The sequence below is a fragment of the Natator depressus genome, chromosome 1 (assembly GCF_965152275.1).
Source record: "Natator depressus isolate rNatDep1 chromosome 1, rNatDep2.hap1, whole genome shotgun sequence".
Lineage (NCBI taxonomy): Eukaryota > Metazoa > Chordata > Testudines > Cheloniidae > Natator > Natator depressus.
Genome location: NC_134234.1, coordinates 197,792,909 through 197,812,782, shown reverse-complemented (window position 1 = coordinate 197,812,782; position 19,874 = coordinate 197,792,909). Strand labels below are relative to the sequence as shown.

Below are 19,874 nucleotides of genomic sequence, written 5' to 3'. Positions count from 1 at the left end.
GTCAAAAAAGAAAAAGGGGAAAAAAAGAAAGAGTGCTTCAGCATTTGAGAAACAACTACAGATTTACACTTCAGGGGGAAAAAAAAAAGTGGCTCCAAAAAGAGAGAAGGGTCCCATGGTTTAGGCTAAAAGAGGATCAAGGATCCAGAACCTTGACAATCATCTGATTGAAACAAAAAAGCTAGTTTGCCTGTAAACTGCACTGCCCCGGACCTGATACAGGAAAGCTGAGAGCTACAGTACCAACCATTTATTAAGTAAGAGCACAGAGAGGACTTGGTAGAGACTTCTAGGCAATAGCAGCTCCTCTGCCTTTTCAATGGGGGAGAATAGCAGCATCTTCTTTCCTTTTGACCCAAGCAGACAAATGTCCAGGTGAGGGTTCAAATGCCTTAGCTTTTAAGAGGAAAGGGGAAGGAAACAACGAGGAAAAAGATCACCCCACCCAGGAAACTAACATGTCTGAAAAACACAGATCAGGTCACAAACTAGCAACTAGAAGCTCCCTGGTTACTCTTAGCTCTGCACAGAAGAATTCATCGCTCTCTTGGAGTAGATATTGGCTCTGTTGGGACATTTTGGGGAAGGAAGGAGGCATCACCATTCTAGACCTTTTCAGAACAGAGGGAAAGGAACTACCAAACAACAGGGTGCTAATTTCTCTTTTATGCAGCAGCTGACATTTCAGCTGTTGGCTTTAGGCTGATTGTGGCTTTCTGGTATCACAGACATATCTGCCTTCTTTCATTTTGTAAAGCTCCCTGCACTGATAATAAATCACTACCCCCCACAGGTGCAAGGATCAGAGCACCAAAGTTACAACACAGCACTAACTTAGCGACTATATCACAGATTTTTAGTTCAATATCCCATAATGGCTGTTCTATTAGCATCCATGAAGCACTGTGAGTACTATGTGTTAACATTATTGCTGCAAGAGGCTTTGGAAGTTGATACTATCCTTAGCGAGGGCTGGCAGAATTCCAAAGCCTGCTCTGTCCATTTCTCAACTCCATGGTGAACACTCACGCTGGGTATATGGTACCTTTGGATAGAAGTATGGATGATGAAGTATACACAGTTATATACAGGCACTCCTTAGCACTTGGTTTGATATTGGTGTATCACAGTATAATAAGGTATTGCACATGATCAGTATGTCCTTCCAACTGTCATTTTTATTTTTTTTAATTTATCCCGTTACACAGTAATTTGGTTTGAGTAGACACAACTGTGATTAATTCCAAAAGGGTGGAAGCTGACACACACTGCTACTCAGCACATGCCAGTTTTAAGCAGCAGGATGTATCAGTGTAAACATGTTTACATACTATACTTTCTTCTGCTGAAGTGCTTTCTTCTAATGAACAGAAAATAACTTCATCTGTTCATACTTTGACAGTTGCGAAAAGAGTAATAGCAAGATTCTGTCTGCCCAGCAAAGGTACAGGAGCTAAATTCTGCTGCTATCAGATACACCAGTGTAAATCCAGAGCAACTCTACTGAAATGGAATTACTGTAGATTTACACAGGTGAGAGAGACAGGAGAATCAGGTTCCGTGTGGTTCGCTGAGTCAGCAAATGCAACCCTGATGGGTACTCTTGTTCAGAAAGTTGTTACAACTCAATTCACTCTCAATGAGATGTTTCTTTTATCAAACCAGCAGCAAGAAAGGAAGGGGTTTAAAACTTGTTAACCAACTGGGAACAGAATTATTTACTCTCTGAATGTTGGGCTTGTTTTCCTCCAAGACGTACAACGAAAAGCTGGATGGACTCTGAGCAGCTGAAGGGCAGATTTGTATATGGGATGAGCTAAGTGGGAACTAAGGTTTTTCCACATCTCACTCAAAGATGAGACGATGAACAGGCACCCTTAAAATGAAGTGATTTTAAAAAACAAACCCACCCCACTCTCTTCCTCCATTAAAGAGTCCCTAAGGCAAAGGGAAAAAGGTTTTGTATAGAAACTGGTCATCCCTCTCTCATACTTGAGCACTATGAACAACAGTGACCAGACAATATTATATTAATCTGTCTCAGGCCATTCCCTTTTTCAATCAAATTCACAAAAACTCTGATAAAATTTCTGAGCCTTTACTCTGGTTTATTTGTGTGTTTTAAACAGGTGTGGGGCAAGGTGGGAAACAAGCAGCACATTTTAAAAAAACCTGTTGTGTGTTACACGGGGCAAATAAATAAGCTTTACAAAAAGTTAGATTTATTTATATATATATACACACATACATATACATACACACGTTAACCAAATTAAAAATCCAAACCTTGCATGAGGCCTGCCCCTTCAACACAGTAAAGGAAGGGCCCGATTTTAGAGCAGGCACAAAAGCTACAGCTGACTGCCCCAATCACATCAGTCTGGTCATAAAAGGCTGAGAGGAGAAACTAATGAGAGTAAGAGAGAGAAAGAAACAAAGCAAATTACAACACAGATGTAGCTATAACATTTCTACACACAATTCTGCACATCCATCTCTGCTTGGTGCTCTTAGAGTGCATCACCTGCTGGGATTTCATAACATGTAGTGCTCAATTCTCTATTACTCACACTCTGCAGTTCTCATTCTTCTCCTGCATCTCCCTCTTTTCTTCCCCTATTCATCCTCTGCCCCACAATGCCTCTCCTGTTTTTTCAAAGCAGATTTAGATGTGAGTGTCCAGTTAGGGTAGTATAATTAAAAAAAGGGGATGAACTCTTAAGACTACTTCCACAAACAAATAAAAGTTTTTTTAAAAAATTATACAGTAAAAGTCTGTTAAAATTCTGCAGACTTCTGGCAAGAGAAAGCTGTTCAAGTTTGGTAATTTGGCCCAGAGGCCTTTGTCTTCAAAACCTGCAGACCACTGAAACTCAACTGGCAAGAAGCACGCAGCGCATGGAGCAGATACCTGTCCAAAAGAAGGATGGGGTACGACTGGAAAAAGGCCTATGATATTGAAACAAAATACTGTGAAGCAGCAACTGGCCATGAATGAAATGTCCTATTTATGCTACACGGTATGCTTTCAAGAGCATGAATTCCTTCCTGTTGGTGCGGGCTGCCCAGATGAAGAGGGCAGCTGCCATAAACTGTAAAGGAGCAGAGACACAAGCCAGGCAGAAGGACCAGCCAAATTCACCCTGCACATCATCAGGTGGGTGCAGCTTCTTGTGGAGCAGCTCAATTCCAGCTACGTAGCAGCTGACTGAGCCCAGCGTACACAGACCTGGGGAATAAACAGTACAGGACAATCAGCTTACAGTACAGATGCCCTGGCTGACATGGTCAGGGAAGTCACACTGCAAGGAGAGGAAGAGGGCTGGAGCACATAACAGGACCCACCTGCAAGGAAATGTAGGACTCCTATGGCAATGGCAGGATAGAGGCTGCGACAGGCACAAGCACAAAGACCAATCAAAGCCCCAAAGCACATCAGCCCTAGGCTGACGAAGGGCAGGAGAAACTGCAAACGCCAAAGATCTGTGTATAAGAGAGAGACACATCCACAGATATGTTAAAGACATGTCAGTGTCTGACATTCTCCCTGCCCATCTATGTTCATTCCCATACACTACTCCATCAGGGACCTCCAACCTGAGCTAGGAAGGACCACTGCCTCCTGTGAAAAGAGAGGGAGGAACTTGAATGTGTGTTCACTTACTGAGTTTTCCCACAACACTGTTCTCTGAATTAATCCTTTCCTAAAGCAAACAAACAAACCATGTACCCTTGCCTTCAAGTCATGACTAATACCCAGGGTTATTATATGAAGCATTAGCTGAGGTGGGCAGATCAAAATAGTTACTTCTCTCCTTATTCTCTCACTAATGATTGAATCTGGAAATGAAAATGTCCTCTTTTCTTTTCTTTCCTATCCTCCTTTATCCCCCACATCTACCTACCAGAGGTGAAAGGCACTTACAGGTCCGGTTCAGGTCACTACCACTATTGTGGTTCCCAGGCTCCATGTACTTCTCTGCAAATTGATCAGAGAGGGAAAAACTGATGCAGCTTCTGACCATATCCGTTTCTGGAGGGGGGGAAAAATGCAATAACCACCATTAGTTTTATTCCTTATTTTCATTTGACAATCCTGCTCCCATCCAGCATCTGCTGTTCTTTTTACATGAGAAATCCCTTTAGCTATTTTTAGGGTGAGAACAGTTCTCAGAAGTAATCTTTATAAAGACTAGCCACTCCCCCTTATTCCACTGCTTCCCTGGATCAATTCACATCACACATTTACAGCCAAAGCAATAAATAATTCCTTCACAGTTCACCACTCTCATTTCTTTCTTGATTTAAGAGCACTATGTCCCCTTGTCAGAAGGATAAACAACTCTCTCATACTCTGACTCATTTTAATGAGTCTCATTATTAGGAGTTACTATAGTAAACTGCGTTTACTATAGATTAAGTATTACATCAGAGAGGAATATTGAAAAACTGTGCTGGCATATACAGGTCACTCAAGTTTTGGGTAAAGCTAGCTTCATAGCCAACTGTGTCATCCCTTGCATGACCCCTCAGGAAGGTTGTCGGGGTAGTTGAAAATAAAGTATGTAATATGCTAGTGCTGACCAAATTATTAAAAGTGAGTGCTTAACTACGCAACCATAACATTTTCTTTATACTGATATTCCATTAAAATAAATGTATTGTGCATTTATTTCAACATGTGACATAAACTTAAAATAGGCAGCACCTCCAGGCAATCTAGAGAGGTCTGCACCAGTACTTATTGATACAAGAGATTGAAATATGTGTGATGCAAGATACCCAAATATTGTGTGGTCAGTGCTCTTCAGTCTTTAAATTAGACATCCAAACAAAGCAGCGGTGTTTAGCTCAATGTGAAGAGCTCAACACCTTGTTAAACATTTCATGGAACACAAGTACACTTTTTAAATACTTCTATTTCTGTTATTTCTGAAACAAATTTTTAGACATTTCATGGTGTTTGTTCCCATTGAAAATCTGTCCATCGCCACTCTGAAGTTCTAAAAGATGCTTTTGAGTTGAGCTAGTTGAAATTTTCATCAAAGATCCTTAATTAGAAATGGGGTTTCACTGAAAATGATTCCATGGGAAAATGTTGAGACAATTTCTCATTTTTCAAAAAAAGTCTCTAAATGAAAAATTTCAGGAACACACAATTTTTAAGTGTATTCAAAATTTTTCATTTAGAAATTGTGAGAAAATGCCCAACTTTTCAACCACACCGTTTCCTCTAAAAAAGTGTGGAAACAAATAAAAAAAAGTTACTTAAAAAACTGTCAGAAACAATAACATTTTCACTTTTGCAAGTAATATTTACTCTCACTTTTTAAACTCTAAGTGAGAAAAAGTAACAATGACATTTCTTTCAGTTGGAAAACAAAGTGCAGAAAAAAAACAAATTACACTGGACTCACTTTAACATGAAACTGAGGATTGGTCTACACTACCACTAACGTTGGTATAACTATGTCACTCATGGGTGAGGAAAATCCACACACCCCAGTGTAGACAGCGCTATGTTGATAGGAGGTCTTCTCCTGTTGACATAGCTACCGCCACTCAGGGAGGTGGAATACCTACACAGATGGGAGAAGCTCTCCTGTCAGCATAGGTAGCATCAGTGCAGCTGAGCCGTTGCAGCGCTGCAAGTGTAGACAAGACCTTAACATATCAAATCCTGGTTCTCTAAACACTCACTAGCAGCTGCATAAGGCTTTCCTTTTGCATCTTTAAAACTTATATTTGCCCTAATTGTTTAATAACCAGAGAAGCTTTCTGGAAAAGTGAGGTGACATAGATCCATTTTGAGGAAATACTGTTTGATATCCAACCCTTAAATTGCAGCTCAAGGCAGGAAGGAACAGGGAAGGTGGAGGAAAACGCTATTTGGAGGATGCACTAATTTACCTGGTGGGCTGTACCAGTGAGAGTTTTTGGGAACAGTGATACATCTCCGCCACAATCCAACTGTGCCATTGCACCGGAACAGTGCATCTGTATACGTCTTCTCATCTGCTTCCATACTGGTGAATTCCTCCAAAATACTCCTGCCAAGTTCGCTGGCATTTCCAGCTGAGCTATGGTACTCATACCAGAAATCTGTACCGATTGAGGCTGCCATATAAATGGTGGAAATGAGGCAGAGCACGCAGGCAATTACTAGAGCTGTAGCAAAGCGGTTATCCATCATGGTGTCCCAACTGCTGTGGGGGGAATAGAAAGGTGAGAAACACAGAGATTCAATTAATAATAATGGTAACCCCCCCGAGACCAAGCACAAGATTGACCCTGCTGGGATAAACTAGTCCCTTTATCCCACGACCAATCCCTCCCTGGATGCATAACAACATCGCTTCCTTTTCACGTTCAACATGCGACAATGAAGGAGCAATGTTTCCTTCCAAATCCTGAACCCTCCGCTGATTATAAATAGCTCAAGTGTTCAGTGAACATTTAAGATGAAATATTAACCAAGGTCCCGTCTACCACAGTAATCCTACTTCACTTGTCTGTTCGGCCATTACAGTGCCCACACCCAGTGCAACTTCATTTGCAACAGACATCCACTCATGCTCAATTACCACAGGTGTATTCATTTACATAAAAGAAACAGTCATGCTTCTCGCCCCAGGCAAGACTCAGTAGGAGTAGGAAGCAGAGATAGTAACTGCTTGGGAGAGAACACGAGGAGTAGTACAATGCACACTTTTAAATATTTATGTCATACCATAAAATCCTTTACAAAGTGTCAGTTATGTACCAAAGCATATACGAAGTCCTTTAAATTGAGATTTAAAGATGGGGAGGGATTAAGAATATGTCTACCCTGCAATTAGACACCCACCGCTGGCCCATGCCAACTGACTTGGGCTAAGGAGCTGTTTAATTGTGGTGGTGTTCAGGCTTGGACTGGAGTCTAGGTTCTAGGACTCTGTGAGCTGGGAGGGTCCCAGAGCTTGGGCTACAGCGCAAGCCTGAATGTCTACACCACAATCAAACAGCCCCTTAGCCTGAGCCCTGTGAGCCCGAATGAGCTGGCATGGGCCAGCTGTGGGTGTCTAACTGCAGTGTAGACATACCCTCAGTGACTGGGACGGTGGAGGGAATTATTAAGGTTTATAAAGCTTCATGGTAATGTCTCACACTTTTCTCTTTTGTCCACAAGGATCTAAAATTGCTTTACAGAAGGTATATTTAGTAGGAGTGAGTCTGTCAGTGTTCTTGGTTTTATACAATTTGGGTAGTGGCAAACAAGTAATAAGCGAGTTTAGAGTCTAAAAAAGGATGATGGGCACAAAGCACTACAACACAGCAGCATACGGACCCTGAAGTATGAATGCTCTGTCAAATATTTTTGTTTTTATGTGTTTTTATTAAAAGTAGAAAAGGGAGGGAGATTGATGTACATTGATTGCAACAATAAGAAGTGAGAGAATGCCCAAAGCATGGAGTAGGTGAAGGAGATAGCGCACACAAGAAAAACGCTATTTTCACAGCAGCAAGTGATGAAATGATAAAGTAAAGAATGGAGTGAAAGCTTTCAGCAAGAAGCAGCTTACATTTCATAGAGAAGAAAAGGGAAAGTCATCATAGAGAGTTGAAAAAAGGGGGAAGTCACAGTCAGAGTAACAAGAAAGGAAGAGAATTTTACAAAATCATTTTAGTAGGACTGGAGGATAATAAAGATGGGAGCATGCAAGGCCAAAGAGGAGGTGAAACCAGCCTCACAGCCTAGAAGGGTTCTAAGTGAAATTACTCCTGGGGGAATTCTGCACTGCTATGCAGAATTCATGTCCCCTGCAGATCTCCCTCCCACCCCCCGCAGAAAATACATTCTGTTGGGAAGGTGCTGTAATTACACCTGTTGCCCACCAGGAGCTGCTGTGGTGCCAGCCGAGATGGCAGCAAGCTTCAGGCTGGAGCAGCCAGTCACAGAGCGGGAGGAGGAGAGGCTGCTTTCCTCACAGCGCCCTGCCTGTGGGACCAGGTGAGGAGGCACGGGATGGAGGGCGGGATAGGGGGAGCAGACAACGCAGGTCAAACAGGGCTTCTGTGGGGGTCACATAGACTGAGTTCAGAAGGGCTGGAGGCAGGGAGACAGGCGGGGGCACAGGAACTAGTAGAGACACAGCATTGAGCCAGGATCTGAATGGGAGTGGAGATGCAGGGGCACATGGGCAAAGGGAGGCGAGAGACTGGGGGTTCAGCGACAGATGGGGACGGGGGATGGAGTGCAGGGACACATGGGGATGGGAGAGTGGCTGAGTGGGGGTGCAGGGACACACGGGAACATGTGCAGATATGCCTGACTGAATGGGAGAGGCTAGGGGTTACCTGAGGTTTGCATGGGGGAGGCTCCCCAACTCCCTAAAAATCCCTCCCCCCTCCGAAAAACTGTTCCATACTTCTCCCACCCACACCCAACAACTCTCCAGATTCACTCCCAGGCTCCTTCCCAGCAATTACTTCCCTCTCCATCAGCTCCTCCATTACTCCTGACTTTCCCATGCCTTTGCACTGCTTCTGAGGGGTGCGGGAAATAACTTCTGTATTGTAGTTTAAATGAATTATTACTCAAAGTTCTGTATTAATATTCCTGTTAAAGAATCTATTTGTCAAAAAACATTCCTGAATATTTTTTGTTGTCTGTATTGTTAGACATACTTGCTGACAGATATTTTGAAATAAATTACCAAAATAATTGAAACTGGCATGATTGTATTGTGTCATTTAAAAAAAAAAAATATGCAGAATTTTAAAATATTGTGTGAATTTTTAATTTTTTGGTGCAGAATTCCCCCAGGAGTAAATAATGTATCCAACTGAAATAGGGAGAATGTAAATGCCCTAACTGAAATTTGCTCAGGACACTAGGGAAAAATATCTTGGGAATTGACCAGGGTCTTAAGTTTTAGACCTGTTAACAAAACACACAGTCAGAGAGTGACTGTGAGACGACGTGGGGGGTTCTCTTGGTTTTTTTAATGGTTTGCATGCAGAAGGGGTGGGACTCAGTTTCCCTGGGTGTTACTGGTTTAACGAGGTGATGGGAGAGGGAGCTTGTTGTTACAGAGGACGCCGGCGATGGAACTTGGGACCCCAGCCAATGGCCTGAAGAATGGATACCCCAGCAACTGGTGACCGGGTGGCCCAGCTCAGGAGTCACAGCCGGTTCTGGCCAGTGGGAGGACAATGGGCTGCAAAGCGAGGACCCCAGTGACCTGACCAGCTGGTTCCAGCCAGAGGGTTGCAAAGGATGGCTGAGAGGAGAGGAGGTCCAGGCGACCCTGTTTACCTAGACAGAAGACAATGGACAGAGGTGGGGATTGGGGGAGGTGATATCAGATGCCCAGCTGAAAAGCACAAGGGCTCGGGACTGGAGAGGGAGAGCAGGCAGAGTCCACCTGGATGCAGGAGAGACTCAGGGTATGTCTACACTTGCACTTCAAAGCGCTGCCGTGGGAGCACTCCCATGGCAGCGCTTTGAAGTGCGAGTGTGGTTGCGCGCGAGCGCTGGGAGACAGGTCTCCCAGCGCTCCTGGTAATCCACTTCCACAACTCCCAGCGCTCGGAGCCTATCTACACTAGCGCTTTAAAGCGCTCAGACTTGCTGCGCTCAGGGGGGTGATTTTTCACCCCCCGAGCCAGCAAGTTAGAACGCTATAAAATGTAAGTGTAGGCAAGCCCTTAGATGTGCTGTGCTGAGGGTGGCCAGGCCTGAGGGCCCTGAGAGTTTCCTATGCTGTGTTCAGGCGCTTAATAAACCATTGTGTTTTAGGCTGGCTGAGAATCACTCAAGTCTAGGGAACAGGGTTGCATTATTCCCTCTGGGAGTGGAAGCCCTGGGGGTCCAGAGCGAGTGGACTCTCGAGGGGGCCCACAGCGAGAGACAGCCATTCTAAGGCTCAGAGAGGTGCGGTTCCAGGAGGCTGAGGGGTCTAATCCCGAGAGAGTGGACCCCTGGAGAAAGGGTGTCACACTGAAGGGGGTTCCCTCCAGGGACCGTACCGGCCAAGAGTGGGCACGACCTGTGAGTCCATGACAGATTGCACTGAATCTCATGGGACCAAAATCCAGGAAAATAGCACTCAGAGAATTTAACTCAAGGCAGATAATGAAAGAACTCAAATTAATATCAACCCCCTCCCCCAGCCTCCAATTATTAACTTTCTCCTCTTTCCTCTATTGCACTAAAATCAGCATGCCTCTTTCACATTGCAGCATCCAATTTACACAAAATGTGCTTCTTTTTGGAAGTGAGGGAGAAGAATCCCAGAATACCTTATTCACTCTTTTTTACTTTCCTCAGAAGTCTTACAATGTGGTGATCCTCCCTCTGTATAAGGATGAAAACAGGGCACTGTTCAGAGAGGAAAGAAGGTTATTGAAAACTAACTTAAAATTCTGCCCCTGAACTGCCCTGGGATCATCGCAGCTGAGTTCACTGCAGAACAACTTATTTATTGAAGATACAGAGCATTTTGTTTTTTGTAGCAAGCAGAAAAATGAAGTGGAAATTCCCCATCTGCCCTAATGGCGCCATTGATTCAGCTTTCTCTTATACAAAAATGATTATCTATTTAGAGGGACATAAATGAGGTAGTTTAAGCCTACCATTTAACTTTTATGTTAAATAACTAACCTTACAAAACTGTTAATTAAAAAAAGCCAATAAAAACATTTGTTTGAATGCAAAAATTCCTGTGCGTAGTCCTAACATTGCACCACCATGCTCACACCCACGAAGCAGGAGGTGAAAGTAGCCAGTCCAGTTTCACTGACTAAGATACGTGAACCATAAACAAGCGGGTGAATAGTTAAGGTCCTCAAATTCTGCCCTTTGTGATGATTTCTCAGCTAATCAGTGATGCTAGTAAGGAATTTTATGAAAATTAACGAAAGGAGAGAATACGACTTTTAACCTGACAGGGTCCTTTAGCTCACACACGCCCTTAGCAAGGGCGATGGTGGTGTTGAGGGGTATTTCATTATATTTAATTGGCCGGGGGGGGGGGGGGGGAGGAGAAACGTGACAGGCACAGCCTCTGAGACAAGACGACTGTAGGGATTTGAGAAGGGGTGTGACTCAAGAGAGTGAAAAAAAATTTTTTTTAAAGGGAATAAAAATCGATAAGGCACAAAATCAGCAGAAGAGGGGAAAAAAACATTCCCCCCCATTGCCCTGCCCCCCCGCCTCCCCCCCAGCGCCCCCCCCCAGGTACCCCCTCAGTGCTCTCCCCCTGTTACCTCCCCCCCACGTGCCCCCCAACTGCCCGCACCCCGCCCCGCACTCACCGTCCCCTTCCTCATACCCCAGTTTCGACTCCGCGGCGCCGTTTCCGCCTCCCACCCCCGCACCGCGCCGGGAGCGGGAGCCGCACGGAGACGCTCATCCGCCCCCCCGTCCCCCCCCAGGCGCCAGGCATCCTGGGACTTGTCGTTCACATGGAGGGTTGTTCGCAGCGCACCCTGGGAGTTGTCGTCTGCACGGCGCTCGGCACCCTGGGAGTTGTAGTTTGTCACCGCCTCGGCTGTCAGCCCCGTAGGCGCTGGTGGGGCACGGAGGAGCTCTGGGGCGAGGGTCACAACAGCTACATTTGTGCCTGGCTTCAGAGTAACAGCCGTGTTAGTCTGTATTCGCAAAAAGAAAAGGAGTCCTTGTGGCACCTTAGAGACTAACCAATTTATCTGAGCATAAGCTTTCGTGAGCTACAGCTCACTTCATCGGATGCATCAGTTGCATCCGATGAAGTGAGCTGTAGCTCACGAAAGCTTATGCTCAAATAAATTGGTTAGTCTCTAAGGTGCCACAAGTCCTCCTTTTCATTTGTGCCTGGGCAAAGCAGAGCTAGGGCCTCCTCACATGCATCTGGTTGGCTCTTCTCCTCAGCCCTGAGGAAAGAGGGCAACTCTTCTGCCAGGTGGGGTGCAAGCCCCAAGTGTGGCTGGGCGCCTGCAACCCACCAGTCAGAGGCCTGCATGGTAAAAATCATAGTTAAAAAATTATTTAAAAGCTTCCTTAGATGACATCATGTCTCCCAGATGTTCCCTGCCCCATTCAAATGGAAGCTGAGATTCTCACACAATGCCCTGGCTGCATGAGCTGGGGCTTTAAGGGAAACAACAGAGTGGGTGAGACCAGCAATACATTCACAAGTGTTGACAACAATTACCTCCTCAACCCATTTAATAAAATCCCCACCCCTCCTACACATCCTGCACAGGTTAAATGAGGGGCCTCAAAGGGGCAGAGGAATCCATATGTTAAGTGTGTTTTGATTAGAAACCTAGAGTCTAACCACTCCCAGCTTTGGTTTTACAAAATTGTGCAAAACTAAAACAGAACCCTCCATCAGAGGTGCCATGTGGGAGGGGCGGCACATGAAATCAGATGCCCCCCAGGATTTCTGCCAGAGTTTATATGTCCTACCCTGAATGCCGCTGAATATCACCAGAATCTTTAAATTCTTCCCCCTGCCTCCCAAATCAACAGTGCATGTCCTTCCTGCCCTTCATCCTGGTTCTCTGCATCTCTTTCCATAGGACAATCCCATCCAACTCCACCTCTTGACCAGCTGGAAAGCCTTCCACAGTCCACATGACCCAGAAAGCTGTTGGGGGGGGGGGGGGAGAGAGAAGGAGAGAGAGAGATTTCAAAATAATATTTGAACTAGAATAATTTTGTTTTAGAAAAGTTTTCACACACATTTGTTTCAATATTTTACCATTTATTTTCAAACATTTTTCGTTTAGCATTGTTCATTTTTGAAATGGAAATTTTAAAAAAGGATTTAATTTAAATTTTAAAACATTTTTTAAAATCCCACCATGTGATTAAGATGACATAAAAATTACACAGATGACCACAAAAAAAAAGTTTTTTCTCCTCTGTTTTTCATTTTCCCCTTTCCCCTCTGTATAATATTTGCCTGGTCATTTTAGCCACATAGCAGGATTTTTTAAAATGTATCTAAAAATGAAAATTTGTTTTGGAAAATTTACTATTTTTAAAATAGGCAAAAATGATTTTTTTATAATAAATATTGATTAAAAGTTTTGCAAAAATTCATCTTTTAAAGATAAATACTGGTTCTGAATAAGATTTGTTAATACTTGAATGGAAAGATAATGAAGGCTAATTCAACAGTTTTATAAAAAATAGCAAAAATAGATTTTTTTTTAACAAATATCTATGTACAAAGAGCATTTGTAATTAAAATTTTTGGTTAAAAAATTGCAACCCACTCTAATGATCAGCATTTCTAATGCCCCTAAACCACAGTAGAAACGTCAGTAGACTCCATTAGAATTCTTCAGATGGTTTTTCCTGCTCATTGTTGGCTTCTTCTGTCCTCTTTATTTATTTATTTTTTTACCAGTGGCCCAGGACCCAGCCAACTAACATATCGATTCTGTTTTTCCAAACCTAAGTTGCCAACGGTAATTTCCACTAGGAGAGAAACCCAACGGGGGAGAATGTGCCCTACATCTGCCATAACCTTCCTGAAGAATAGCCCAGGTTGTCACCTCCATCCACCTTCCATCTACAAAATTACCCCCTTGCCTATCTATTGACTCAGTGCCTGCAGTTCTTACCCTAACTAGTGTTACAGCTTCCCCATTGCTACAAGACCCTACAGAGGACAACATGTCCTACATCTGGCATAAACAGCATTTCAGGTATCCTAAACTGGTACCAGATAGAGAAAATGACCCCTCTCAGCTGGCATGCCTCTTGCTATTACAATGACAAGTGTTAGAGAGACCCCAGGCTGGAATCTGTATTAGCTGGATGCCTGCAAACTTACCATAGTCAGCGTTGGCAAGACTATAAATTTTTTCCTCTTTAATGGGTGGGCAGATCCTGCTTCTTTTCCCTAGTGCAGGCTTCTGAACTGTATCCAGTTATGAGTTATTGCATTCTGTTTTATATCCAAATTTACCTCTGTTCCCCCTCACTGTTATTATATTATCTCACTGTTTATTACTGTCACTTTTTATTTGATGTATTTATTATTTCATTTTATATAAACACCCCAGGCAAAAAGCTTGCGGCACATGTAAAACTTACAAGAAAAACACATTTAATAAGTAAATATAAACAGAGAGACTATCAGCCGATTAAAAATTTTGATGTTGGAAATGCTGAATCGTGAATCTAAGATTACAGAAAACTTTATTTGCATTCAAGATATTAAAATTAATATTGCCTTAGACTTCCTATGCTGATAGTGTGGCCATGTATCTCATTTCTGAGTTTGTCACAGAATCAGAAGGCTAGTATCACAAATGTACTATAAGGCTTTCAGCACTGAGAACAAGGAAATCATCTGTATGATCGCTAGTTTCTGCAAAGCTGTTGTCGCTTTAGGGGAAACACAATTACACTTCAACTTACAGCCATCATGCTTAAGAGCGTCCTAATTCTGCCTTAAATTACCTTGTTTTTTCCCACAGGGAAGACTAGGAATACTGCACATATTGAGGTAATATTAGTTCTATATCTAAGGCAATTAGAGTACATTTTAAGCATGACAAACGTATGTAAAACTGACCCAAGGTGCCTTTTTGAACATTGCAAAAATATAACCATTAAAGGAGAATGGTGCTAATTCAAACTACTGTTAGAAATGACTGAATTTAGGGCCAGATTTCAGAAGACTTTAGCTCCCATGTGGCTGCATTTTCAAACAATCTTAGCTGAGCCTTTTGAAAATCTGGCCACAGATCTGGTCACAATGATGGCTGAGAAGTACTGAGCACATTTGAAAAATCTGGTCCTAATTTAGGTGCATAAATGGGAGCTAAGTTCTACTGAAAACCTGGTTGTAGTTGTGGATGCCAGAAAATCTGGCCCTACATGATTCAGAGTCCTTACTGAATCAACACAATACAAAAGCAAGGCTAATACATTCAAGATACTTTTTTGCTGCTTTTTTTTACAATTATAGATCACTTATTAATTATTTATGATAATACTTCACTTTGGACTTGTAAATGTTCTGAATTATTTGAAAAATAATTGTTAGTAATATGGTAACTCACTACAGAACCCAGAAAGCATGCTAGATACTCTATAGAACAAATAGAAATGATCCCTGTTGCAAACAGCGTACACTCTAATTTTTAATTAAACAAATAAGTTTAACAAGCTGTAGGGAAGGGATGGACTGTGAAACTACAAAGGTACAACTATGTAGTTTTTCAGTTTGGGCACATGCATATCTTGATGACTCAGTTAAAGTCTTTTTAAATATTTATGACTGATTAACTTTTTCCACAATTCTCACAAGAAGTGAATCTTAAGGAGAAACTGCTATTAAATCATTAATGTTGAGAGATGGGGAGAGAGCCCTGCACACATTAATGAGCTTCCCCTGAATCTAGTTCTAAATACACTATAGAGGAACATACCATATGTATTTGCTAGCATACTGGAATTATTGTGGAGCTAATTTTAATTTAGCATATTTCCTGACACAGTGACTGAAGGGAAAGGAATGCCCATCCCATCTAGGTATACAATTTTGCAAGTGATTTTTGAAAGAAAAAGTCCCTTTGAATAGAAATGAAACGAAACTGGCCCAGTTCTCAACTCACTATTAGAGCTGTCTGAAAACTTCTGAATTTAAACATTTTTAAAAGAAATATGGGGACAAAGTTTTGCGAAAATTATTCCTATTTTTCAGCCATCTCTAGTCACTGTGCCACAGAATCACAGAAATAAGAAATGGGAAAGATCTTTTATCTTGTTTGGTCCAAGGGGTCTCAAACCTTTCTATTTTATGATCACTTCATAACAGAGATCTTTTCACAGACCATAAAACTCATATCCAAAAAACACCAAATCCCAAACCAGTTGACTCTCAACATCTTTCATTCAGTGGACCAGTGGGAAAGTTCCCTGGATCACTGATGATTCATAAATCTAGTCTATCCTTGTCCCTGGGAAGGACAGGCACTACACTGTAACTATACTTTGTGGAATTTGTGCACTGGAATTTTAAATGTTCTAAGCTCTGAAGCCTAGCTCATTTCTCTTGAAAGACCATTTCAGAATCCATGTGGCTGCTGCAGGTTTGAGGGTGCTGGTCATCAAGACTGAGGTGCATTGACAGAGTTATGTGGTGGCGCAGGGCTGGAAAAGCTGGGGAGTTTGCAGATCTAAAGCTGCAGGGGTGAGTGGAGGAGAATGTTGGAAGAAGACGGGGGAGAGTGGCTGGAAATCAGAACTAAGGTTTATTGGCTGGAAAGGGTGAAGACCAATAAAAGAATAATCAGATGTGTTGCTGTTTAGGAATATTGGCATTGGCAAAGCTGTATTGGAATCAAGGACTTTAAAACAGAGATTTAAAATCCAGACTAAGCAATGCTGACAGGGCTGTATGTGGGGTAGCTCAGAATTGGAATAGCAGCAGATGTTGCAGATAAGAGATTAAATGAATTAGCAAAGCTTTCAGTATGACAGCAAGAGGGAATATCATAGGAGCTACACACCAGAACTGCATGGAATTTGCAGTGCCAGGGGGAGGCAGGACTGGAATAAACAGGCATTTTGGAGGTCAGAAGTGAGGTACTTAGGCAGAGCTGGCGATGGGGAAGGAAGAGCAATTTTAGACTTGAAACTGCAGCAGAAAATGGAAACAAGGACTCTTTCTGACTCTGAGCCACACAGAGATGAATCCAGAAATGGAATAGCAGGTAGTGCTGAAGGTCAAGACTGATATGCATTGGCAAGAATCTGTGTGCAGATCCAAGGACTGCAATAGCAGGATTTGCTGCTACAGGTTAGAATGGAGAAGGCACGGTTTTAAACAGCTTTTCCCTAGTCGCATTTATATAGGTGATAGTTCACTCTAACCAGAAAATCAGTTGACAAAATAATCCAAGGTATAAACCTCCAAGTCTCAGAAAAATATATAAACAGACTAACAACAATTTAGCCAAGAGATAGAGAAAAAAAAGAACATAATGCTGAATTAACCACTTCCTGATTTCTCTCCATCACCTCAAACTTTCTCACCTATTATAATATCCCGCTTAAAGAGAAAGAAAGGAAAAAACCTTACCCAAACAGTTCAGAACCTTAAAAGAACAAAAAAACCCACAAAAAACAAACCTTAAAAGGCATCATGGTCAAATGCAAAATGAAGAGAAAAATCAGTTAGCCAAAAAAACCCAACTCAACCCAATCGACTCCTACAAAACATCTGACTTGCGTGGGTTTGACTAATCAGACCCTGCCTTTGCTTGTCTTTATATGATTGGCTGAGAGGGATGCAGAATTGTGAATATCAAAGGGTGGGGTGGGGGTGGTGGTTTTTTGTTTTAAGAAGTTTCTTAAGATCTTTAGGAAAAAAAGAAGAAAGATCAGCACTCTGCTGTCTCTGATAATAAGAGTAAGGGTGGTGACAGCTCATCCAGATTGGTCAGATTTTTCTTTAAGATGTCTGAGACAACTTTAAGCTATAACGATAGCTATGAATATTCTTTTTCCACGGAGAGTCCTGAAGAGTACTGCCAAGCTCTGTACATACCATATATGGGCATTTTCCTTCCTATTCTGTATGCCACTGTGTTCCTGGTGGGAATCGTCGGCAATGCCATCCTGATGGGAGCCCTGATCTTCAAATTTCGAGTCCGCAGGCTGATCGACATCTTTATCCTCAACTTAGCTGCCTCTGACTTTGTTTTCCTCCTCACATTGCCACTCTGGGTTCACAAGGAGATCTGGCTGGGAGTCTGGAGGTCAGGCTCCTTTCTCTGCAAGGGCAGTTCGTACATCATCTCAGTCAACATGTATTGCAGTATCTTCCTCCTCACTTGCATGAGTGCTGACCGGTACCTGGCCATCATACACCCCTCTGTAGCCAGGAAAGTCAGAACAAGATTCTACACTAATGGACTTTGCATCTGTGTCTGGATCCTCTCCTGCCTCCTAGGGCTTCCCACACTTCTGTCCAGAGAACTGAGGCAATATAATGGCCAGGCTTACTGCACAGATGTGGAGCTCACACCTGCTAAACGGATTGTGTCACTGGTAACGTTAATTCTGGCCTTCTTTTTCCCCTTGCTGAGCATCTTGACCTTCTACTGCTCCATCACCAAGAAGCTCTGCATGCATTACCAGAAATCTGGGAAACATGACAAAAAGCTGAGGAAATCTATCAAGATTGTCTTCATTGTAGTGGCTGCCTTTGTTTTCTCCTGGATTCCCTACAACATTTTCAAGCTTCTGGCTATCATCTCTGGGCTCCAGGACCTGAAGCCACCTTTCTGCCTTCCTTATGTCCTTGCCCAGGCGGGCATGGAAGTGAGCAGTCCCTTTGCATTTGCCAACAGTTGTGCCAACCCTTTCATCTACTACTGCTTTGATGGCTATATCCACAGGAACATCTTGCGGTGCCTGTGTCCATGGGTGAAGGGCCATAGCACTGGGAGCAGTTCTGACAGCTGGAACACTCGCATCAGCTATTCCATGTCCACTTTTATTCATGGGGAGGATGCCATTAGGAAACGGAGGCGCTCTCTGTCACTCTGAGAGGAGCGGGGACTTTGGAAGGAGACATTTCTTCCAATGGAGAGGTAATGGGGGAAGAAGGGTCCACAGAAAAAGCATGAAGGCAAAAAAAAAAAAAAAGTGTGTGAGTGTGAAAGGGGTAGAGAGAATGAGTGAGAGAGTATAATATGGTAGCACTTCTAGTTACAGAGGAAAATATCATGTTAATTTCCTTTTATTATATAGTTATAACTGGAATATAACACTGTAACTATAGGGTAACTAACTACAGGGTTCTGCAGATTACTGTGTAATTACATTGAACAGATCTAAAACTAGCCTACAGAGAAATACACACAAATGCTTAAAATCAAAATTCCAATGCTCTGCACAAATAACTACAAACTATAAAGCAACTCACCAGATTCAGAACTAGCTTGTCACACTGAGGAAGTCTGTGAGTGGAAATGCATAGGTTCTCATTAGAGTGAAGCAAATAATTCAGAAAGAATAATGTGTTTATTGAGTTTACCTTCTTTTTTGTTTGTGGAAAATCTATCAAGTAGTCATGATTTTCTCAACATGTATTTGTTATTCAAAATTTGTTGAGGTTTTTTGATTTTGTGAATTTTGTTTATTCATTCCAGTGTTGCCAGCTCTCACAGTTTTATCATGAGTCTCACAATATTTCATGTGTCTCACAATATTTCATGTTTTTCTTAAAGCCCCAGCTTCTGGAAGCATGGAATTATGAGAGAATCCTAAATTTTATTTAAAATAAGTTTCTAGCCCTCACAGTTGCAGAGAAAAGCTGGAAAATGTGACCCAAGTGTAACCTGGAGGCTCAAAGCTAAATGGCAAATAAAAAGAAGCCAACATTTATTATTTTCATAAAAAATTTGTTGTTAAAACAACCATGATATTTTGGGGCTTGACTCATGATTTTTGAATGATTGAGTTGGCAATGCTGTGTTGTTCGAAATCCAAAATTCAGCTCGTGTTGCTTACTGCAGTTAATCATTTCAGCCACCTGGTATTGTTACAGTTCCCAGATCGGAGGAGTGCAGCTGCTGCAGTCAGGTTTCAGGTGCAGATGTTCATGGAAAGCGAAATTAAAATGTCTGTCCCACAAGTATTTGAATGCTTGAGTTTGGAATTTGTTTTCTGTAAGCATTCATGCTAGCAAGATTCAGTCACATGAATGTTCATAGAAGGGAACACAAAAGTTAGTTTGTTAAAAAGGTGAGTGAATATTCACAGAAAACAGGTTTGCAGCAATTGCAGGGTTCTTATTTTTGCTGGTAGTTAAACCACCAGTGATCTTTTAGAAATGCCTATGCCATCAAACTGTACATTTGATATGCTGTAGCAA

The 19,874-nt window shown here is 42.4% G+C and overlaps 2 protein-coding genes across 6 annotated transcripts; one reads left to right on the top strand and one right to left on the bottom strand.

The window, feature by feature from the left end:
• Positions 1–1,173: 1,173 nt before the first annotated feature.
• Positions 1,174–11,423, bottom strand: CLDND1 (claudin domain containing 1). Of its 5 annotated transcripts, none has more exons than XM_074974135.1 (6): positions 11,299–11,412; positions 10,285–10,363; positions 5,911–6,206; positions 3,926–4,033; positions 3,346–3,483; positions 1,174–3,229 (listed from the first exon to the last, which is right to left on the bottom strand). In XM_074974135.1, exons 3-6 carry the CDS (start codon positions 6,191–6,193, stop codon positions 3,009–3,011), a joined length of 750 nt encoding a protein of 249 aa, XP_074830236.1. In that variant the 5' UTR covers positions 6,194–6,206; positions 10,285–10,363; positions 11,299–11,412; the 3' UTR covers positions 1,174–3,008. The 5 variants fall into 5 exon arrangements, with proteins under 5 accessions (XP_074830236.1, XP_074830251.1, XP_074830243.1 ...); XM_074974150.1 differs by having other exon boundaries at positions 5,911–6,203; XM_074974142.1 differs by lacking the exon at positions 10,285–10,363 and having other exon boundaries at positions 11,299–11,423.
• A 6,026-nt stretch (positions 11,424–17,449) lies between these two features.
• Positions 17,450–18,658, top strand: GPR15 (G protein-coupled receptor 15). Its single transcript, XM_074947331.1, has one exon. The coding sequence runs from the start codon at positions 17,450–17,452 to the stop codon at positions 18,542–18,544; it is 1,095 nt and encodes a 364-aa protein (XP_074803432.1). The 3' UTR covers positions 18,545–18,658.
• The last annotated feature ends 1,216 nt before the right edge of the window (positions 18,659–19,874 follow it).